Source organism: Bombina bombina, chromosome 3 (assembly GCF_027579735.1).
Source record: "Bombina bombina isolate aBomBom1 chromosome 3, aBomBom1.pri, whole genome shotgun sequence".
Lineage (NCBI taxonomy): Eukaryota > Metazoa > Chordata > Amphibia > Anura > Bombinatoridae > Bombina > Bombina bombina.
The window spans coordinates 37,477,845-37,502,421 of record NC_069501.1 but is presented as its reverse complement, the minus strand read 5'-3'; the positions used below and the strand labels follow the sequence as shown (position 1 = coordinate 37,502,421).

The 24,577-nt window shown below is 42.2% G+C and overlaps 1 protein-coding gene across 1 annotated transcript in view; it reads left to right on the top strand.

The window, feature by feature from the left end:
• GSK3B (glycogen synthase kinase 3 beta) overlaps window positions 1-24,577 on the top strand; it is a 541,759-nt gene that overhangs the window by 192,454 nt on the left and 324,728 nt on the right. The window contains 1 exon segment of the mRNA XM_053705134.1: window positions 22,797-22,880. Coding sequence (XP_053561109.1) covers window positions 22,797-22,880 — 84 coding nt within the window.

Genomic DNA, 24,577 nt, shown 5'->3' with positions numbered 1-24,577 from the left:
GTCAAATCCAAAAAACACTTTCATGAATAAATAGGGCATGTAATTTTAAACAACTTTCCAATTTACTTTTATCACCAATTTTGCTTTGTTCTTTTTGTGTTCTTAGTTGAAAGCTAAACCTAGGAGGTTCAAATGCTAATTTATTTGACCTTGAAGGCCGCCTCTGCATTTGACAATTTTTCACCACTAGAGGGAGTTAGTTCATGTGTTTCATATAGATAACATTGAGCTCATGCACGTGAATTTACCGAGGAGTGAGCACTGATTGGCTAAAATGCAAGTCTGTCAAAAGAACTGAAATAAGGGGGCAGTCAGCAGATGCTTAGATACAAGATAATCACAGAGGTAAAATGTGTATTTATATAACACTGTTGGTTATGCAAAACTGGGGAATGGATAATTTCTGGTGTTGACTGCCCCTTTAAATCTGTGAGTTTCTTCATCAGCTCATTTTTAACTGTTACTAACTGACCCTCTGCAGAGTCAAATTACAGAGAAAGGGGACACAATGACATTTCTACATATAGTTAAACATTTTGTAGTGCAATTTCAAATTAATATCTGTGATGAGAGTGGGAGGTGATGTCACCGGATTGGGGCATGGCTTATAGCCATTATTAACTATGTTGCAGTTACTGAGTTAGATGTGTTGTGCAAGCTGTATACTTCAAAGCTCTGCAATAAAATAGTGTTGTACCTTCTATGCTTTGTCCTGCATGGCATGACATGGTGTCAGAAGTAATTGCCTACGCTTCTACGATGTCAAAGTTTTTGATTTCTCTCAGCCTGTAGCTTGGCCCACATGGCTTCCAAGCTGGACAAGGAGAGTGGTGATGTACAAGTTAATTCAGTGTTTAATTCAATGTTTAATTCCTTTACATTCCAAGAATGGGAAGAATTTGACTTTGAAATATTTATGAACAAACTCAGTGCTCACTTTGTGCCCAAAAGAAATGTGATTCATGAGAGGGCTTGTTTTCACAAACTTGCTCAGCGTGTAGGAGAATCTGTGGAGTCATTTCTGCGCAGCCTGTATGAACTAGCTGTGAGTTTGGTGTTTGGTGTTGCTCACAGAATAGTCATAGGAATTGCAGATGCTGAGGTCTCACAATTTGAGGCTGAATTAACGTTATATGGGGCTATTGGGATGGCCCGCCAGAGTGAACTGGTGAAAAAGCAAAGTGCTGATCCGAGGTATGAGAGTATTGTGGATGAAGTGCAGCAGTTCAGGAGAGCTACAGGTGAAAGGCACAGTGTGAGCGGTAGACCAAGGGCAACAGGCCCAATAGCCGAAAGGTGCAGCTGTATATGGTGTAACGTACCCATGATCAGAATATCATATTCCCCGCTAAAGATAAAAGAAGAAAGTGTAACCCAATGGGCCATTTTGAAGTGGCGTGTAAAACTGAATACATTAAGGAGATGCATGTGGATAGTGACCAGGAGGGTCAAGAAGTGTTCTTTGTAGGGTCTGTTGTTGAACGGTCTGGTTCAGACAAAGATTTGCAGTTTACCCTTACTGTAATGGGAGCCAAGGTTGCCTTCAAGATTAACACGTGAGCAGACATCAGTGTTATGTCCCTTGCAGCATTTATAAAACTGCCTTGAAAGCCTCAGCTGGTGAAAGTTACAACGAAAGTTCATAGTCCTGGTGGCCGCATAGATTGTGCGGGGAAATGTCATGCCAGCTGTGAGTACAAGCAGAGGAAATTCACCATGTGGGTACATGTGATTAGAGGTCAGTGTGTTGACAACCTATTGAGCAGAAAAGCAGCCTGTGGTTTGGGCCTGGCCGCCAGAGTGAATGAGATTTCGGAAGACATGTTAGGGGAATTATGCCTACTGAATTGCAACCCAGTCCCTACTAAGGGACCACGAGGGCACGGCAGTCGTCATGCATGACATTTTAGTGTATGGGTCTACATTGGAAGAACATGATCAGCGATTGAGCTGTGTGCTGCAGACCATTAGAATCCGGGCTGAAATTAAATAAAGAGAAATGCCATTTTAGAAAATCTGAGTTATTTTTCTTTGGGCATATCCTCAATGGAGATGGCATCAAGCTGGACCCTGATAAAATCCTTGCTATTGAACAGATGAAAAGTCCTTCTGATGTTCACGAGCTGAGACAAATATTGGGCCTTGTGAATTATGTGGGCAGGTTCCTTCCAGACTTATCCACAGTACTACACCCTATCACAGAGTTGTTTAAGAAATATGTTGCCTAGGTCTGGGGTCCTTCACAGGAAGAAGCTTTTGTACAGATCAAGTTCCTGCTGTGGTCTGCCCCAGTGTTGGGGTTCTACGACCCTTCTAAAAAGACTGTGGTAAATGTTTATGGGAGCAGTTATGGGCTAGGGGCTGCCCTCCTGCAGCTGAATGAGAACAAACTACAGCCCAAAACGCCTACTGTTCCCGTACACTGACGGCTGCTTAATCGAAATACGCCCAAATTGAGAGAGTGCCTGGCTGCAGTTTGGGCCTGTGAGCGCTTCCAGCGTTACCTAGTCCCTCTAATCAACTCCTATGATATTGACAAAATACCCCTAAGATGCCAGAGACTTCCGATGAAGCTGCTCAGGTTCGACGTTCTGGCAGTACATGTGCCGGGGAAACAACTGGTAGTGGCAGATACACTTTCCAGGCTTCCGCTAGCTGCTGCTGAAGAATCTTCAACAGAATCATATGTGAAAGTGTATGTGGATTCAGTTCTGGCATCCAAATCCATTTCGTCAGGAAAGCTAGAGCAAATTAGAAAGGAGACACATTTAGATACAGACCTTCAAGAAGTTATCAAGTACATAAAAGAAGGTTGGCCCGAGAGCCGGGCAGCTTGGTTGTCTTTAAGTTCTTACCAGTCAGAGAGGTCGCAGCTCATGGAGCTGGATGGTTTAGTGCTGTTCGAAGACCGCATTGTCATTCCTGTTAGCATGCGGCAGGAGATGTTAAGCAGGGTTAATGATGGCCACTTGGGCATTACAAAGTTCAGAGAAAGGGCAGCTACAGCGGTATGGTTGCCTGGGATCAGTTCTGACGTTGCAAGCCACGTGTCAAAATGTGCCATTTCCCGGGAATGCTGGCATACTCTGACAAGGGAGCCCTTGATTTCTACTCTGCTGCCTGCAGGCCCATGGCAGAACATTGCTGCAGATTTGTGTGAACTGTATGGGAAGAATTACCTAGTCGTGATTACTTTTCCAGGTATCACTCGTCTCTAAAGCTTGTTCGACCCGGTGGGGCATACTAATTGAGTTAGTAAGCGATAATGGAATGCAGTTTGCCTTCATGGAGTTCAGTTCTTACTGCAGTAAATATGATTTTGTCCATTCTACGTCGAGTCCACATTACCTGCAGGCCAATGGAATGGCTGAAAGGGCAGTTCAAACAACAAAGTTCATTTTGAAGCAATCTGAGCTGTACCTAGCTTTCTTCACCTATAGGGAGACTCCCATCCAAGCCACGGGTTTTAGCCTGGCACAGCTGATGCTAGGACGTCAGATTCGCACCACTTTACCCTCTGTGGGTGTCTTCCAGCCAGCCCGCTCTGTTCCTCGGAACGAGTTCCTTAGGAATGATGAAGAGGCGAAAAGGGGTTACCGATTCTTCTACGACAGAAAACACTGTGAGGCCCTTGCAGGAACTGAATGTGGCCAACATGTCAGAGTTAAACTGAATAATGAGAAGAAATGGAATAAGCCTGCTATGGTAATTGGATGCCTTACTGATGGAGGGACAGTCACACGTCGAAATAGAAGACATCTTCAGCCAGTACCTGAGAGTTTGAGACTGGATGCCTCAGAGCCACAGCCGGTGGGATCCCCTGTTTTTAGAGGGGTGCCTTCCGCTCAGCAAGATCACAGCGGGGATACTTCTTTGCTTCCAGCAGACTCTCAATCATCTTCTTCTGTATCAGAAGACAGTTCATGTAAAATTACGTCAAGTGAAAGAGTGGTGAAACATCCAGCCCGCTATCGGATTTAGCACTAGTTAGAGCAGTGACCAGAAAAATGGGCAGAATAATCCCATGGTCACTGTGGACTAGGGTAGTCTACCCTGATGTCCAAGTCAGGATTGTATTTATTGGTGTGTGTGTGTGTGTGTGTATATATATGTATGTATGTGTGTATATATATATATATATATATATATATATATATATATATATATATATATATATATATATATATATATATATATATATATATATATACTGTATGTATATATATATATATATATATATATATATATTCTCTTTAACTTATTATTTGTTCTTGTATACCTTATTTGTTGTAATCTTAAAAAAATAAATGCTTTGTCCTTTGAAAAAGGGGGAGATGTGATGAGTGGGAGATGACGTCGCTAGATGGGAGCGTAGCTTATAGCTGTTGTTAGTCTATGTCACACTTTACTGAGTTAGATGTGTTGTGCAAGCTGTATACTTCTATGCTCTGCAATAAAATAGCGTTGTACCTTCTATGCTGTGTCCTGCATCTCATGACAATATCCCTTTTAGAAATCACATAGCCAGACTCTAAATAAAGTTCTTTGTATAAATGTGTCTGATATGAGATGTTTCAAGTTGTTTGTTTACAGTTTATGTGCTTTATCTCTGGTAATTAAATAATTTATTCTTGTGGTTGTATCATTTCTGCTTCAGTGCTGGGTGACTGGGCCTATGAAACAGACCTTACTAGACACTTGTGGGTGAGCCTGTTTGTTTCCTCTTGGGGTACTAACAACCCTATTGGCTGTTACCGCTTCACTATAATGCGGTTGTGTTCAGCCTGGTTGATAGGCCTATAAAGACAGCAGAAGAATAGTGAAACGCGCAGAGGGAGGGACCTAACTGGAGACGCACCCCTCTTATCTGAGCTGGATGATCTAGATCACCTCTTGAGTATTATTTATTTAATTGCCCTCATCTAGCTCTATATTAACAACATTCTCACCCTTGCAGTCCTCACCTCCTGTTTCCCTCCTACCCTTCTAGATTGTAAGTTTCCAAGGGAATAGAGCCCTCAATTCCTCCTGTATTTGTTTGTCTCTTACAAGTTTTGTATCATTGTTGTACCCATGGACAGGACAATACACAATGAAAGCTTCATCCTAACCTAAAGGTATTAATTACTGATTAATACACTGACCAGCGCCTAATTATTTTTCTCCAACATAGGTGTGTCCGGTCCACGGCGTCATCCTTACTTGTGGGATATTCTCCTCCCCAACAGGAAATGGCAAAGAGCCCAGCAAAGCTGGTCACATGATCCCTCCTAGGCTCCGCCTTCCCCAGTCATTCTCTTTGCCGTTGTACAGGCAACATCTCCACGGAGATGGCTTAGAGTTTTTTAGTGTTTAACTGTAGTTTTTATTATTCAATCAAGAGTTTGTTATTTCTCCAACATAGGTGTGTCCGGTCCACGGCGTCATCCTTACTTGTGGGATATTCTCTTCCCCAACAGGAAATGGCAAAGAGCCCAGCAAAGCTGGTCACATGATCCCTCCTAGGCTCCGCCTTCCCCAGTCATTCTCTTTGCCGTTGTACAGGCAACATCTCCACGGAGATGGCTTAGAGTTTTTTAGTGTTTAACTGTAGTTTTTATTATTCAATCAAGAGTTTGTTATTTTAAAATAGTGCTGGTATGTACTATTTACTCTGAAACAGAAAAGAGATGAAGATTTCTGTTTGTAAGAGGAAAATGATTTTAGCAACCGTTACTAAAATCGATGGCTGTTCCACACAGGACTGTTGAGAGGAATTAACTTCAGTTGGGGGAACAGTGAGCAGACTTTTGCTGCTTGAGGTATGACACATTCTAACAAGACGATGTAATGCTGGAAGCTGTCATTTTCCCTATGGGATCCGGTAAGCCATTTTTATTACAGAGTAAATAAGGGCTTCACAAGGGCTTGTTAAGACTGTAGACATTTTCTGGGCTAAATCGATTCATATATAACATATTTAGCCTTGAGGAATCATTTAATATGGGTATTTTTGTAAAATAATATCGGCAGGCACTGTTTTAGACACCTTATTCTCTAGGGGCTTTCCCTAATCATAGGCAGAGCCTCATTTTCGCGCCGGTATTGCGCACTTGTTTTTGAGAAGCATGACATGCAGTCGCATGTGTGAGGAGCTTTGATACATAAAAAAGACTTTCTGAAGGCGTCATTTGGTATCGTATTCCCCTTTGGGCTTGGTTGGGTCTCAGCAAAGCAGATACCAGGGACTGTAAAGGGGTTAAAGATAAAAACGGCTCCGGTTCCGTTATTTTAAGGGTTAAAGCTTCCAAATTTGTTGTGCAATACTTTTAAGGCTTTAAGACACTGTGGTGAAATTTTGGTGAATTTTGAACAATTCCTTCATACTTTTTCGCAATTGCAGTAATAAAGTGTGTTCAGTTTAAAATTTAAAGTGACAGTAACGGTTTTATTTTAAAACGTTTTTTGTACTTTGTTATCAAGTTTATGCCTGTTTAACATGTCTGAACTACCAGATAGACTGTGTTCTGAATGTGGGGAAGCCAAGGTTCCTTCTCATTTAAATAGATGTGATTTATGTGACACTGAAAATGATGCCCAAGATGATTCCTCAAGTGAGGGGAGTAAGCATGGTACTGCATCATTCCCTCCTTCGTCTACACCAGTCTTGCCCACTCAGGAGGCCCCTAGTACATCTAGCGCGCCAATACTCCTTACTATGCAACAATTAACGGCTGTAATGGATAATTCTATCAAAAACATTTTAGCCAAAATGCCCACTTATCAGCGTAAGCGCGACTGCTCTGTTTTAGATACTGAAGAGCATGAGGACGCTGAGGATAATGGTTCTGATATGCCCCTACACCAGTCTGAGGGGGCCAGGGAGGTTTTGTCTGAGGGAGAAATTTCAGATTCAGGGAAAATTTCTCAACAAGCTGAACCCGATGTGATTACATTTAAATTTAAGTTGGAACATCTCCGCGCTCTGCTTAAGGAGGTGTTATCCACTCTGGATGATTGTGAGAATTTGATCATCCCAGAGAAACTATGTAAAATGGACAAGTTCCTAGAGGTCCCGGGGCCCCCAGAAGCTTTTCCTATACCCAAGCGGGTGGCGGACATTGTAAATAAAGAATGGGAAAGGCCCGGTATACCTTTCGTCCCTCCCCCCATATTTAAAAAATTGTTTCCCATGGTCGACCCCAGAAAGGACTTATGGCAGACAGTCCCCAAGGTCGAGGGGGCGGTTTCTACTTAAAACAAACGCACCACTATACCCATAGAAGATAGTTGTGCTTTCAAAGATCCTATGGATAAAAAATTAGAAGGTTTGCTTAAAAAGATGTTTGTTCAGCAAGGTTACCTTCTACAACCAATTTCATGCATTGTCCCTGTCACTACAGCCGCGTGTTTCTGGTTCGATGAGCTAGAAAAGGCGATCGATAGTGATTCTCCTCCTTATGAGGAGATTATGGACAGAATCCGTGCTCTCAAATTGGCTAATTCTTTCACCCTAGACGCCACTTTGCAATTGGCTAGGTTAGCAGCGAAAAATTCTGGGTTTGCTATTGTGGCGCGCAGAGCGCTTTGGTTGAAATCTTGGTCAGCGGATGCGTCTTCCAAGAACAAATTGCTTAACATTCCTTTCAAGGGGAAAACGCTGTTTGGCCCTGACTTGAAAGAGATTATCTCTGATATCACTGGGGGTAAGGGCCACGCCCTTCCTCAGGATAGGTCTTTCAAGGCCAAAAATAAACCTAATTTTCGTCCCTTTCGTAGAAACGGACCAGCCCCAAGTGCTACGTCCTCTAAGCAAGAGGGTAATTCTTCTCAAGCCAAGCCAGCCTGGAGACCAATGCAAGGCTGGAACAAGGGAAAGCAGGCCAAGAAGCCTGCCACTGCTACCAAGACAGCATGAAATGTTGGCCCCCGATCCGGGACCGGATCTGGTGGGGGGCAGGCTTTCTCTCTTCGCTCAGGCTTGGGCAAGAGATGTTCTGGATCCTTGGGCACTAGAAATAGTCTCCCAAGGTTATCTTCTGGAATTCAAGGGGCCTCCCCCAAGGGGGAGGTTCCACAGGTCTCAATTGTCTTCAGTCCACATGAAAAGACAGGCATTCTTACATTGTGTAGAAGACCTGTTAAAAATGGGAGTGATTCATCCTGTTCCTTTAGGAGAACAAGGGATGGGGTTCTACTCCAATCTGTTCGTAGTTCCCAAAAAAGAGGGAACGTTCAGACCAATCTTAGATCTCAAGATCTTAAACAAGTTTCTCAAGGTTCCATCGTTCAAAATGGAAACCATTCGAACAATTCTTCCTTCCATCCAGGAAGGTCAATTTATGACCACGGTGGATTTAAAGGATGCGTATCTACATATTCCTATCCACAAGGAACATCATCGGTTCCTAAGGTTCGCATTCCTGGACAAGCATTTCCAGTTCGTGGCGCTTCCTTTCGGATTAGCCACTGCTCCAAGGATTTTCACAAAGGTACTAGGGTCCCTTCTAGCGGTGCTAAGACCAAGGGGCATTGCAGTAGTACCTTACTTGGACGACATTCTGATTCAAGCGTCGTCCCTTCCTCAAGCAAAGGCTCACACGGACATTGTCCTGGCCTTTCTCAGATCTCACGGATGGAAAGTGAACGTGGAAAAGAGTTCTCTATCTCCGTCGACAAGGGTTCCCTTCTTGGGAACAATAATAGACAGAGGCCAGAAAAACAAAACTTCTAAACTCTTGTCGGACACTTCATTCCGTTCCTCTTCCTTCCATAGCGCAGTGCATGGAAGTAATAGGTTTGATGGTAGCGGCAATGGACATAGTTCCTTTTGCGCGCATTCATCTAAGACCATTACAACTGTGCATGCTCAGTCAGTGGAATGGGGACTATACAGACTTGTCTCCGAAGATACAAGTAAATCAGAGGACCAGAGACTCACTCCGTTGGTGGCTGTCCCTGGACAACCTGTCACAAGGGATGACCTTCCGCAGACCAGAGTGGGTCATTGTCACGACCGACGCCAGTCTGATGGGCTGGGGCGCGGTCTGGGGATCCCTGAAAGCTCAGGGTCTTTGGTCTCGGGAAGAATCTCTTCTCCCGATAAATATTCTGGAACTGAGAGCGATATTCAATGCTCTCAAGGCTTGGCCTCAGCTAGCAAGGGCCAAGTTCATACGGTTTCAATCAGACAACATGACGACTGTTGCGTACATCAACCATCAGGGGGGAACAAGGAGTTCCCTGGCGATGGAAGAAGTGACCAAAATCATTCAATGGGCGGAGACTCACTCCTGCCACCTGTCTGCAATCCACATCCCAGGAGTGGAAAATTGGGAAGCGGATTTTCTGAGTCGTCAGACATTACATCCGGGGGAGTGGGAACTCCATCCGGAAATCTTTGCCCAAATTACTCAACTGTGGGGCATTCCAGACATGGATCTGATGGCCTCTCGTCAGAACTTCAAGGTTCCTTGCTACGGGTCCAGATCCAGGGATCCCAAGGCGACTCTAGTAGATGCACTAGTAGCACCTTGGACCTTCAAACTAGCTTATGTATTCCCGCCGTTTCCTCTCATCCCCAGGCTGGTAGCCAGGATCCATCAGGAGAGGGCGTCGGTGATCTTGATAGCTCCTGCGTGGCCACGCAGGACTTGGTATGCAGATCTGGTGAATATGTCATCGGCTCCACCATGGAAGCTACCTTTGAGACGAGACCTTCTTGTTCAAGGTCCGTTCGAACATCCGAATCTGGTCTCACTCCAGCTGACTGCTTGGAGATTGAACGCTTGATCTTATCTAAACGAGGGTTCTCAGATTCTGTTATTGATACTCTTGTTCAGGCCAGAAAGCCTGTAACTAGAAAAATTTACCACAAAATATGGAAAAAATATATCTGTTGGTGTGAATCTAAAGGATTCCCTTGGGACAAGGTAAAGATTCCTAAGATTCTATCCTTTCTTCAAGAAGGATTGGAGAAAGGATTATCTGCAAGTTCCTTGAAGGGACAGATTTCTGCCTTGTCTGTGTTACTCCACAAAAAGCTGGCAGCTGTGCCAGATGTTCAATCCTTTGTTCAGGCTCTGGTTAGAATTAAGCCTGTTTACAAACCTTTGACTCCCCCTTGGAGTCTCAACTTAGTTCTTTCAGTTCTTCAGGGGGTTCCGTTTGAACCCTTACATTCCGTTGATATTAAGTTATTATCTTGGAAAGTTGTTCGTGCTCTAAAATTCTATTTAGATGCTACAAAGGATTTTAGACAAACATCTTCCTTGTTTGTTGTTTATTCTGGTAAAAGGAGAGGTCAAAAAGCAACTTCTACCTCTCTCTCTTTTTGGATTAAAAGCATCATCAGATTGGCTTATGAGACTGCCGGACGGCAGCCTCCTGAAAGAATCACAGCTCATTCCACTAGGGCTGTGGCTTCCACATGGGCCTTCAAGAACGAGGCTTCTGTTGATCAGATATGTAAGGCAGCGACTTGGTCTTCACTGCACACTTTTACTAAATTTTACAAGTTTGATACTTTTGCTTCTTCTGAGGCTATTTTTGGGAGAAAGGTTTTGCAAGCCGTGGTGCCTTCCATCTAGGTGACCTGATTTGCTCCCTCCCTTCATCCGTGTCCTAAAGCTTTGGTATTGGTTCCCACAAGTAAGGATGACGCCGTGGACCGGACACACCTATGTTGGAGAAAACAGAATTTATGTTTACCTGATAAATTACTTTCTCCAACGGTGTGTCCGGTCCACGGCCCGCCCTGGTTTTTTAATCAGGTCTGATAATTTATTTTCTTTAACTACAGTCACCACGGTATCATATGGTTTCTCCTATGCAAATATTCCTCCTTTACGTCGGTCGAATGACTGGGGAAGGCGGAGCCTAGGAGGGATCATGTGACCAGCTTTGCTGGGCTCTTTGCCATTTCCTGTTGGGGAGGAGAATATCCCACAAGTAAGGATGACGCCGTGGACCGGACACACCGTTGGAGAAAGTAATTTATCAGGTAAACATAAATTCTGTTTCTTTCATGTAATTAGCAAGAGTCCATGAGCTAGTGACGTATGGGATATACATTCCTACCAGGAGGGGCAAAGTTTCCCAAACCTTAAAATGCCTATAAATACACCCCTCACCACACCCACAATTCAGTTTTACAAACTTTGCCTCCGATGGAGGTGGTGAAGTAAGTTTGTGCTAGATTCTACGTTGATATGCGCTCCGCAGCAAGTTGGAGCCCGGTTTTCCTCTCAGCGTGCAGTGAATGTCAGAGGGATGTGAGGAGAGTATTGCCTATTTGAATGCAGTGATCTCCTTCTAAGGGGTCTATTTCATAGGTTCTCTGTTATCGGTCGTAGAGATTCATCTCTTACCTCCCTTTTCAGATCGACGATATACTCTTATATATACCATTACCTCTGCTGATTCTCGTTTCAGTACTGGTTTGGCTATCTGCTATATGTAGATGAGTGTCCTGGGGTAAGTAAGTCTTATTTTCTGTGACACTCCTAGCTATGGTTGGGCACTTTGTTTTTAAAAGTTCTAAATATATGTATTCAAACATTTATTTGCCTTGACTCAGAATGTTCAACTTTCCTTATTTTTCAGACAGTCAGTTTCATATTTGGGATAATGCATTTTAATTTAACATTTTTTACCTTAAAATTTGACTTTTTGTGGGCTGTTAGGCTCGCGGGGGCTGAAAATGCTTCATTTTATTGCGTCATTCTTGGCGCGGACTTTTTTGGCGCAAAAATTCTATTTCCGTTTCCGGCGTCATACGTGTCGCCGGAAGTTGCGTCATTCTTTGACGTTATTTTGCGCCAAAGATGTCGGCGTTCCGGATGTGGCGTCATTTTTGGCGCCAAAAAGCATTTAGGCGCCAAATAATGTGGGCGTCTTATTTGGCGCGAAAAAATATGGGCGTCACTTTTGTCTCCACATTATTTAAGTCTCATTTTTTATTGCTTCTGGTTGCTAGAAGCTTGTTCTTTGGCATTTTTTCCCATTCCTGAAACTGTCATTTAAGGAATTTGATCAATTTTGCTTTATATGTTGTTTTTTTCTTTTACATATTGCAAGATGTTCCACGTTGCAACTGAGTCAGAAGTTACTTCAGGAAAGTCACTGCACAGTGCTGGAGCTACCAAGCTAAGTGTATCTGCTATAAACTTTTGGTATCTGTTTCTCCAGCTGTTATTTGTATTGCATGTCATGTCAAACTTATTAATGCAGATAAAATTTCCTTTAGTACTGTTACATTACCTGTTGCTGTTCCGTCAACATCTAATTTTCAGAGTGTTCCTGATAACATAAGAGATTTTATTTTTTAAATCCATTAAGAAGGCTATGTCTGTTATTTCTCCTTCTAGTATACATAAAAGTCTTTTAAAACTTCTCTTTTTTCAGATGAATTTTTAAATGAACATCATCATTCTGATACTGATAATGGTTCTTCTGGTTCAGAGGTTTCTGTCTCAGAGGTTGATGCTGATAAATCTTTGTATTTGTTCTAGATGGAATTTATTCGTTCTTTACTTAAAGAAGTGTTATTTGCATTAGAAATAGAGGATTCTGGTCCTCTTGATTCTAAATGTAAACGTTTAAATAAGGTTTTTAAATCTCCTGTAGTTATTCCAGAAGTGTTTTATCTCCCTGATGCTATTTCTGAAGTAATTTCCAGGGAATGGAATAATTTGGGTAATTTATTTACTCCTTCTAGACGTTTAAGCAAATTATATCCTATGCCATCTGACAGATTAGAGTTTTTTGAGACAAAAATCCCTAAGGTTATGGGGCTATCTCTACTCCTGCTAATGTACTACTATTCCTACGGCAGATAGTACTTCATTTAAGGATCCTTTAGATAGGAAAATTGAATCCTTTCTAAGAAAAGCTTACTTATGTTCAGGTAATCTTCTTAGACCTGCTATATTTTTAGCGGATGTTGCTGCAGCTTCAACTTTTTGATTAGAAGCTTTAGAGCAACAAGTAACAGATCATAATTTTATAGCATTATTATTATTCTATAACATGCTAATAATTTTATTGATGATACCATCTTTTGATATCATTAGAGTTGATGTCAGGTATATGTCTCTAGCTATTTTAGCTAGAGAAACTTTATGGATTAAACTTGGAATGCTGACATGTCTTCTAAGTCATTTTTGCTTTCCCTTTCTTTCCAGGGTAAATAATCATTTTAGTTCCTTTCCTTACAAGGAACAAAAGCCTGATCCTTCATCCTCAGGAGCGGTATCAGTTTGGAAACTATTTCCAGTTTGGAATATATCCAAGCCTTATAGAAACCTATAGCCAGCTCCTAAGTACCTATGAAGGTGCGGCCCTTATTCCAGCTCAGCTGGTATGGGGCAGATTACGTTTTCTTCAAAGAAATTTGGATCAATTCCGTTCTTAATCTCTGGTTTCAGAAACATTGTTTCAGAAAGGTACAGAATTGGCTTCAAGTTAAGGCCTCCTGCTAAGAGATTCTTTTCTTTCCCGTGTCCCAGTTAACACAGCAAAGGCTCAGCATTTCTGTAATGTGTTTCAGATCTAGAGTTGGCTGGAGTATTTATGCCAGTTCCAGTTCTGGAACAGGAGCTGGGGTTTTATTTTATCTCTTCATTTGTACCAAAGAAGGTCAATTCCTTCAGACCAGTTCCGGATCTGTCATTATTGAATCGTTATGTTAGGATACCAACATTCAAGATGGTTACTGTAGGACTATCCTGCCTTTTGTTTAGCAAGGGCATTATATGTCTACAATAGATTTACAGGATGTGTATCTGCATATTCCGATTCATCCAGATCACTTTTAGTGTCTGAGATTCTCTTTTTAGACAAGCATTACCAGTTTTGTGGCTCTACCGTTTGGCCTAGCCTCAGTTCCAAGAATTTTTTTCAAAGGTTCTCGGTGCCCCTTTTTTCTGTAATCAGAGAATAGGGTTTTGGTATTTCCTTATTTGGACGATATCTTGGTACTTGCTCAGTCTTCTCATTTTCGAAGAATCTCATACGAATCGACTTGTGTTGTTTCTTCAATTTCATGGTTGGAGGATCAATTTACCATTCAGTTCATTGATTCCTCAGACAAGGGTAACCTTTTTAGGTTTCTAGATGAATTCAGTGTCTATGACTCTGTCCTTGTCAGACAAGAGAAGTTTAACATTGATATCAGCTTGTCAAAACCTTCAGTCACAATCATTCCCTTTGGTAGCCTTATGCATGGAAATGTTGGGTCTTAGGACTGCCGCATCAGATGCGATCTCCTTTGCTCGTTTTCACATACGACCTCTTCAGCTCTGTATGCTGACCCAATGGTGCAGGGATTACTCAAAGATATCTCAATTAATATCTTTAAACCGATTTTACAACACTCTCTGACATGGTGGACAGATCACCATCGTTTAGTTCAGGGGGCTTCTTTGTTCTTCCGACCTGGACTATAATCTCAACAGATGCAAGTCTTACAGGTTGGGGAGCTGTGTGGGGGTATCTGACGGCACAAGGGGTTTGGGAATCTCAGGAGGTGAGATTTCCGATCAATATTTTGGAACTCCGTGCAATTTTCAGAGCTCTTCAGTCTTGGCCTCTTCTCAAGAGAGAGTTGTTCATTTGTTTTCAGATAGACAATGTCACAACTGTGGCATACATCAATCATCAAGGAGGGACTCACAGTCCTCTGGCTATGAAAGAAGTATCTCGAATTTTGGTTTGGGCGGAATCCAGCTCCTGTCTAATCTCTGCGGTTCATATCCCAGGTATGGACAATTGGAAAGCGGATTATCTCAGTCGCCAAACGTTGCATCCGGGCGAATGGTCTCTTCACCCAGAGGTATTTCTTCAGATTGTTCAAATGTGGGAACTTCCAGAAATAGATCTGATGGCTTCTCATCTAAACAAGAAACTTCCCAGGTATCTGTCCAGATCCCGGGATCCTCAGGCGGAGGCAGTGGATGCATTATCACTTCCTTGGAAGTATCATCCTGCCTATATCTTTCCGCCTCTAGTTCTTCTTCCAAGAGTAATCTCCAAGATTCTGAAGGAATGCTCGTCTGTTCTGCAGGTAGCTCCGGCATGGCCTCACAGGTTTTGGTATGCGGATCTTGTCCGGATGGCCTCTTGCCAACCGTGGACTCTTCCGTTAAGACCAGACCTTTTGTCTCAAGGTCCTTTTTTCCATCAGGATCTGAAATCCTTAAATTTAAAGGTATGGAGATTGAACGCTTGATTCTTGGTCAAAGAGGTTTCTCTGACTCTGTGATTAATACTATGTTACAGGCTCGTAAATCTGTATCCAGAGAGATATATTATAGAGTCTGGAAGACTTATATTTCTTGGTGTCTTTCTCATCATTTTTCTTGGCATTCTTTTAGAATACCGAGAATATTACAGTTTCTTCAGGATGGTTTAGATAAGGGTTTGTCCGCAAGTTCCTTGAAAGGTCAAATCTCTGCTCTTTCTGTTCTTTTTCACAGACAGATTGCTATTCTTCCTGATATTCATTGTTTTGTACAAGCTTTGGTTCGTATAAAGCCTGTCATTAAGTCAATTTCTCCTCCTTGGAGTTTGAATTTGGTTCTGGGGGCTCTTCAAGCTCCTCCATTTGAACCTATGCATTCATTGGATATTAAATTACTTTCTTGGAAAGTTTTGTTCCTTTTGGCCATCTCTTCTGCCAGAAGAGTTTCTGAATTATCTGCTCTTTCTTGTGAGTCTCCTTTTCTGATTTTTCATCAGGATAAGGCGGTGTTGCGAACTTCTTTTGAATTTTTACCTAAGTTGTGAATTCCAACAACATTAGTAGAGACATTGTGGTTCCTTCATTATGTCTTAATCCTAAGAATTCTAAGGAGAAATCGTTGCATTCTTTGGATGTTATTAGAGCTTTGAAATATTATGTTGAAGCTACTAAGTCTTTCCGAAAGACTTCAAGTTTATTTGTTATCTTTTCCGGTTTTAGAAAGGCCAGAAAACTTCTGCCATTTCTTTGGCATCTTGGTTGAAATCTTTAATTCATCTTGCCTATGTTGAGTCGGGTAAGACTCCGCCTCATAGGATTACAGCTCATTCTACTACGTCAGTTTCTACTTCCTGGGCGTTTAGGAATGAAGCTTCGGTTGATCAGATTTGCAAAGCGGCAACTTGGTCCTCTTTGCATACTTTTACCAAATTCTACCATTTTGTTGTATTTTCTTCTTCTGAAGCAGTTTTTGGTAGAAAAGTACTTCAGGCAGCGTTTTCAGTTTGAATCTTCTGCTTATGTTTTTTCATTAAACTTTATTTTGGGTGTGGATTATTTTCAGCAGGAATTGGCTGTCTTTATTTTATCCCTCCCTCTCTAGTGACTCTTGTGTGGAAAGATCCACATCTTGGGTAGTCATTATCCCATACGTCACTAGCTCATGGACTCTTGCTAATTACATGAAAGAAAACATAATTTATGTAAGAACTTACCTGATAAATTCATTTCTTTCATATTAGCAAGAGTCCATGAGGCCCGCCCTTTTTTTGTGGTGGTTATGATTTTTTTGTATAAAGCACAATTATTCCAATTCCTTATTTCTTCTATTATGTGTGATCAGTCCACGGGTCATCATTACTTCTGGGATATTATCTGCTCCCCTACAGGAAGTGCAAGAGGATTCACCCAGCAGAGTTGCTATATAGCTCCTCCCCTCTACGTCACCCCCAGTCATTCTCTTGCACCCAAAGACTAGATAGGAGGTGTGAGAGGACTATGGTGATTATACTTAGTTTTTAGAACTTCAATCAGAAGTTTGTTATTTTACAATAGCACCGGAGCGTGTTATTACCTCTCTGGCAGAGTTTGAAGAAGAATCTACCAGAGTTTTTCTTATGATTTTAACCGGAGTAGTTAAGATCATATTGCTGTTTCTCGGCCATCTGAGGGAGGTAAAGACTTCAGATCAGGGGACAGCGGGCAGTTGATTCTGCATTGAGGTATGTAGCAGTTTTTATTTTCTGAATGGAATTGATGAAAAAATCCTGCCATACCGTTATAATGAACATGTATGTATACTCTACACTTTAGTATTCTGGGGATGGTATTTCACCGGAATTACTCTGTAAAAGTACATTAAACCTTTTATTAGGTATTTTTCATGTTAAACGTTTTTGCTGGAATGTAGAATCGTTTGCATTAATGAGGTACTGAGTGAATAAGTATTTGGGCATTATTTTTCCACTTGGCAGTTTGCTTTTGTTAATTATGACAGTTTCGTTTCTCTCTCACTGCTGTGTGTGAGAGGGAGGGGCCGTTTTTGGCGCTCTTTGCTACGCATCAAAAATTTCCAGTCAGTTTTTCTGCATGATCCGGTTCATCTCTAACAGAACTCAGGGGTCTTCAAACTTCTTTGAAGGGAGGTAGATTCTCTCAGCAGAGCTGTGAGACTTATATAGTGACTGTGATTTAAAACGTTGCTCTGTAATTTTTATGTTTAAAATTTAATTAGTGTTATTTTACTGATGGGAACAAACCTTTGCTAAAAAGTTGTGTTGTTTGTTAAGAGTGATGCTATAACTGTTTTTCAGTTCATTATTTCAACTGTCATTTAATCGTTTAGTGCTTCTTGAGGCACAGTACGTTTTTATTAAATAAAATTGTAACCGAGTTGCATGTTTATTGCTAGTGTGTTAAACATGTCTAATTCAGAGGAAGATACCTGTGTCATTTGTTCCAATGCCAAGGTGGAGCCCAATAGAAATTTATGTACTAACTGTATTGATGCTACCTTAAATAAAAGCCAATCTGTACAAATTGAACAAATTTCACCAAACAGCGAGGGGAGAGTTATGCCGTCTAACTCGCCTCACGTGTCAGTACCTGCATCTCCCGCCCGGGAGGTGCGTGATATTATGGCGCCTAGTACATCTGGGCAGCCATTACAGATAACATTACAAGATATGGCTACTGTTATGACTGAAGTTTTGGCTAAATTACCAGAACTAAGAGGCAAGCGTGATCACTCTGGGGTGAGAACAGAGTGCGCTGATAATTCTAGGGCCATGTCTGATACTGCGTCACAGCTTGCAGAGCATGAGGACGGAGAGCTTCATTCTGTAGGTGACGGTTCTGATCCAAACAGATTGGATTCAGATATTTCAAATTTTAAATTTAAATTGGAAAACCTCCGTGTATTACTAGGGGAGGTCTTAGCAGCTCTCAACGATTGTAACGCTGTTGCAATACCAGAGAAAATGTGTAGGTTGGATAAATACTTTGCGGTACCGGCGAGTACTGACGTTTTTCCTATACCTAAGAGATTAACTGAAATTGTTACTAAGGAGTGGGATAGACCCGGTGTGCCGTTCTCACCCCCTCCAATATTTAGAAAGATGTTTCCAATAGACGCCACCACACGGGACTTATGGCAAACGGTCCCTAAGGTGGAGGGAGCAGTTTCTACTTTAGCTAAGCGTACCACTAACCCGGTGGAGGATAGCTGTGCTTTTTCAGATCCTATGGATAAAAAATTAGAGGGTTACCTTAAGAAAATGTTTGTTCAACAAGGTTTTATATTACAACCCCTTGCATGCATCGCGCCGATCACGGCTGCGGCAGCATTTTGGATTGAGTCTCTGGAAGAGAACCTTAGTTCAGCTACGCTGGACGACATTACGGACAGGCTTAGAGTCCTTAAACTAGCTAATTCATTCATTTCGGAGGCCGTAGTACATTTAACCAAACTTACGGCTAAGAATTCAGGATTCGCCATTCAGGCACGCAGGGCGCTGTGGCTAAAATCCTGGTCGGCTGATGTAACTTCTAAGTCCAAATTACTTTCAAGGGGCAATCTTTATTTGGGCCCGGTTTGAAAGAAATTATTGCTGACATTACAGGAGGTAAGGGCCACGCTCTACCTCAAGACAAAGCCAAAGCTAAGGCTAGACAGTCTAATTTTCGTCCCTTTCGGAATTTCAAAGCAGGAGCAGCGCCAACTTCCACTGCACCAAAACAGGGAGGAGCTGTTGCTCGTTACAGACAAGGCTGGAAGCCTAACCAGTCCTGGAACAAGGGCAAGCAGGCCAGTAAACCTGCTGCCCCAAAGACAGCATGAACCGAGGGCCCCCGATCCGGGACCGGATCTAGTGGGGGGCAGACTCTCTCTCTTCGCCCAGGCTTGGGCAAGAGATGTCCAGGATCCCTGGGCGCTAGAGATCATATCTCAGGGATACCTTCTAGACTTCAAATTCTCTCCTCCAAGAGGGAGATTTCATCTGTCAAGATTGTCAACAAACCAAATAAAGAAGGACGCGTTTCTACGCTGTGTACAAGATCTATTATTAATGGGAGTGATCCATCCGGTTCCGCGGTCGGAACAAGGACAAGGGTTTTACTCAAACCTGTTTGTGGTTCCCAAAAAAGAGGGAACTTTCAGGCCAATCTTGGATTTAAAGATCCTAAACAAATTCCTAAGAGTTCCATCGTTCAAAATGGAAACTATTCGGACAATCTTACCCATGATCCAAGAGGGTCAGTACATGACCACAGTGGATTTAAAGGATGCTTACCTTCACATACCGATTCACAAAGATCATTACCGGTATCTAAGGTTTGCCTTCTTAAACAGGCATTACCAGTTTGTAGCCCTTCCATTCGGATTGGCTACGGCTCCAAGAATCTTTACAAAGGTTCTGGGTGCCCTTCTGGCGGTACTAAGACCGCGAGGAATTTCGGTAGCTCCGTACCTAGACGACATTCTGATTCAAGCTTCAAGCTTTCAAACTGCCAAGTCTCATACAGAGTTAGTTCTGGCATTTCTAAGGTCGCATGGATGGAAAGTGAACGAAAAGAAGAGTTCTCTCTTTCCTCTCACAAGAGTTCCATTCTTGGGGACTCTTATAGATTCTGTAGAAATGAAGATTTATCTGACAGAAGACAGATTAACAAAGCTTCTAAATGCATGCCGTGTCCTTCATTCCATTCAACTCCCGTCAGTAGCTCAATGCATGGAGGTGATCGGCTTAATGGTAGCAGCAATGGACATAGTTCCCTTTGCACGCCTACATCTCAGACCGCTGCAATTGTGCATGCTGAGTCAGTGGAATGGGGATTACTCAGATTTGTCCCCCACTCTGAATCTGGATCAAGAGACCAGAAGCTCTCTTCTATGGTGGCTTTCTCGGCCACATCTGTCCAGGGGGATGCCGTTCAGCAGGCCGGACTGGACAATTGTAACAACAGACGCCAGCCTTGTAGGTTGGGGCGCTGTCTGGAATTCTCTGAAGGCTCAGGGACAATGGAGTCAGGAGGAAAGTCTCCTGCCAATAAACATTCTGGAATTGAGAGCAGTTCTCAATGCCCTTCTAGCTTGGCCCCAGTTAAGGACTCGGGGGTTCATCAGGTTTCAGTCGGACAACATCACGACTGTAGCTTACATCAACCATCAAGGAGGGACAAGAAGCTCCCTAGCAATGATAGAAGTATCAAAGATAATTCGCTGGGCAGAGTCTCACTCTTGCCACCTGTCAGCAATCCACATCCCGGGAGTGGAGAACTGGGAGGCGGATTTCTTGAGTCGCCAGACTCTTCATCCGGGGGAGTGGGAACTTCATCCGGAGGTCTTTGCCCAAATACTTCGACGTTGGGGCAAACCAGAGATAGATCTCATGGCGTCTCGTCAGAACGCCAAACTTCCTCGTTACGGATCCAGATCCAGGGATCCGGGAGCGGTTCTGATAGATGCTTTGACAGCACCTTGGAACTTCAGGATGGCTTATGTGTTTCCACCCTTCCCACTGCTTCCTCGATTGATTGCCAAAATCAAACAGGAGAGAGCATCAGTGATTCTAATAGCGCCTGCATGGCCGCGCAGGACTTGGTATGCAGATCTAGTGGACATGTCATCCTGTCCGCCTTGGTCTCTACCTCTAAGACAGGACCTTCTGATTCAGGGTCCATTCAAACATCAAAGTCTAACTTCTCTGAAGCTGACTGCTTGGAAATTGAACGCTTGATTTTATCAAAACGTGGTTTTTCTGAGTCGGTTATTGATACCCTGATACAGGCTAGGAAGCCTGTTACCAGAAAGATTTACCATAAAATATGGCGTAAATACCTATACTGGTGTGAATCCAAAGATTACTCCTGGAGTAAGGTTAGGATTCCTAGGATATTGTCTTTTCTACAAGAAGGTTTAGAAAAGGGTTTATCGGCTAGCTCATTAAAGGGACAGATCTCAGCTCTGTCCATCTTGTTACACAGGCGTCTGTCAGAAAATTCAGACGTCCAGGCCTTTTGTCAGGCTTTAGCTAGGATCAAGCCTGTGTTTAAAACTGTTGCTCCGCCATGGAGTTTAAACTTAGTTCTTAACGTTTTACAGGGTGTTCCGTTTGAACCCCTTCATTCCATTGATATAAAATTGTTATCTTGGAAAGTTCTATTTTTAATGGCTATTTCCTCGGCTCGAAGAGTCTCTGAGTTATCAGCCCTACATTGTGATTCTCCTTATCTGATCTTTCACTCAGACAAGGTAGTTCTGCGTACTAAACCTGGGTTCTTACCTAAGGTTGTCTCTAACAGGAATATCAATCAAGAGATTGTTGTTCCATCCTTGTGTCCAAATCCTTCTTCAAAGAAGGAACGTCTTCTACACAATCTGGATGTAGTTCGTGCCCTCAAGTTCTACTTGCAGGCAACTAAAGATTTTCGCCAAACTTCTTCCCTGTTTGTCGTTTATTCTGGACAGAGGAGAGGTCAAAAAGCTTCTGCTACCTCTCTCTCTTTTTGGCTTCATAGCATAATACGTTTAGCCTATGAGACTGCTGGACAGCAGCCTCCTGAAAGAATTACAGCTCATTCCACTAGAGCTGTGGCTTCCACTTGGGCCTTTAAGAATGAGGCCTCTGTTGAACAGATTTGCAAGGCTGCAACTTGGTCTTCGCTTCATACTTTTTCCAAATTTTACAAATTTGACACTTTTGCTTCTTCGGAGGCTATTTTTGGGAGAAAGGTTCTTCAGGCAGTGGTTCCTTCTGTATAATGAGCCTGCCTATCCCTCCCGTCATCCGTGTACTTTTGCTTTGGTATTGGTATCCCAGAAGTAATGATGACCCGTGGACTGATCACACATAACAGAAGAAAACATAATTTATGCTTACCTGATAAATTCCTTTCTTCTGTTGTGTGATCAGTCCACGGCCCGCCCTGTTTTTTAAGGCAGGTACATATTTTTTAAATTATAATTCAGTCACCACTACACCCTTGGTTTCTCCTTTCTCGTTGGTCTTTGGTCGAATGACTGGAGGTGACGTAGAGGGGAGGAGCTATATAGCAACTCTGCTGGGTGAATCCTCTTGCACTTCCTGTAGGGGAGCAGATAATATCCCAGAAGTAATGATGACCCGTGGACTGATCACACAACAGAAGAAAGGAATTTATCAGGTAAGCATAAATTATGTTTTTATATGCTTTCGCACTTTTTTCTTATCACCCCACTTCTTGGCTATTCGTTAAACTGAATTGTGGGTGTGGTGAGGGGTGTATTTATAGGCATTTTAAGGTTTGGGAAACTTTGCCCCTCCTGGTAGGAATGTATATCCCATACGTCACTAGCTCATGGACTCTTGCTAATATGAAAGAAATGAATTTATCAGGTAAGTTCTTACATAAATTATGTTTTTTTATTGCTAGCACCATTACTTATTTATGTGCACAGAGTAATAGCCATCTGGTTCTTAAAAAAGTGATCTACATTAACCACTTGCTATATCCAATATAAAGCAAATGTATATATTATTTTACATAAATATGTTTACCAGCCCTGTACTTCATGCACATTTTTGTTCTGTTTCAGAATCGAGAGCTGCAGATCATGAGAAAACTGGACCACTGCAACATTGTCAGACTGCGCTACTTTTTCTACTCCAGTGGAGAAAAGGTGAGTTGTGTGTACAGACCAATCATGGCATTAAATAACAACATGTAAGTTGCGGTTATGACGATGGCTGTTTATGAGCACACCGAGTGATAACTCTAAAGAGGTTTAATTAAATGGGTTACATTTGGGCTTTTGTATCTGCACTTTGTCTATTCTAACAATGTACCTGTCAGCACTTGCTGCAGATCCCATAAGTGACCCAGAACAGATGTCACTTACAGTAATGGAGATGCGTGCAGCCTATGGTGAATACAGATTTCCTTTTCCAGCCAAAGAGAGAACATTTACTCATGCTATAGAAATGTTTCTGTGTCTAATAGGCATAGCTTTATAGACAAATTAGAGGTTAGTTTTGTATAGGCCACTGAGCCCCCCAACTTTTTGTGTTTAAAAGGGAAATGATTCATAATCTGAACAATAGGGCTGAATGTATTTATTTTTTCTTCTTTTTAGAAGACACAACACCCTGCACTACAGTGATTTGTGAAGCCCTGTCTTTGTCATGCTGTGGTTTTTATAGAAGATATTTAGCTATGCATAATGAAACAACTTTGTAAAATGCTTTCAATATTTGTTTTGCCCCTTTCATATAATCTAGCTCTGGAAATGTAGGATTTTCTATTTCTCAGAACTCAGGCTAACCCTGCTACTTATTTGTCCCTTTATCTGATAACTGCAAAACTATTTATGCTAACGACTGAAGCTGGAGAGACTGAACATGCTCTTTAAACCCTGAGAAGGTCTTCTACTTTGCCCATCATATATAAATGTGTGTATTTTTTAGATATAAATCTAGGTGATTAAGTGCTGATTTTAAAAGGACAGAAAACACCTTTTTCTCTTGTTAAGTGTATCCAGTCCACGGATCATCCATTACTTGTGGGATATTCTCCTTCCCAACAGGAAGTTGCAAGAGGATCACCCACAGCAGAGCTGCTATATAGCTCCTCCCCTCACTGTCATATCCAGTCATTCTCTTGCAACTCTCAACTAAGATGGAGGTCGTAAGAGGACTGTGGTGTTTTAGACTTAGTTTATTTCTTCAATCAAAAGTTTGTTATTTTTAAATGGTACCGGAGTGTACTGTTTATCTCAGGCAGTATTTAGAAGAAGAATCTGCCTGCGTTTTCTATGATCTTAGCAGAAGTAACTAAGATCCTTTGCTGTTCTCACATATTCTGAGGAGTGAGGTAACTTCAGAGGGGGAATAGCGTGCAGGTTTTCCTGCAATAAGGTATGTGCAGTTAAAATATTTTTCTAGGGATGGAATTTGCTAGAAAATGCTGCGTATACCAAAGTAATATAAGTAAAGCCTTAAATGCAGTGATAGCGACTGGTATCAGGCTTATTAATAGAGATACATACTCTTATAAAAGTGTATTTTAAAACGTTTGCTGGCATGTTTAATCGTTTTTTACATATGTTTGGTGATAAAACTTATTGGGGCCTAGTTTTTTTCCACATGGCTGGCTTGAATTTTGCCTAGAAACAGTTCCCTGAGGCTTCCCACTGTTGTAATATGAGTAGGAGGGGCCTATTTTAGCGCTTTTTTGAGAAGGAAAAATTACAGACACAGACTTCCAGCTTCTTCCTGCATGATCTAGGACTTCTCTGAAGGGCTCAAAAGGCTTCAAAAGTCGTATTGAGGGAGGTAAAAAGCCACAGTAGAGCTGTGGCAGTTGTTGTGACTGTTTAAA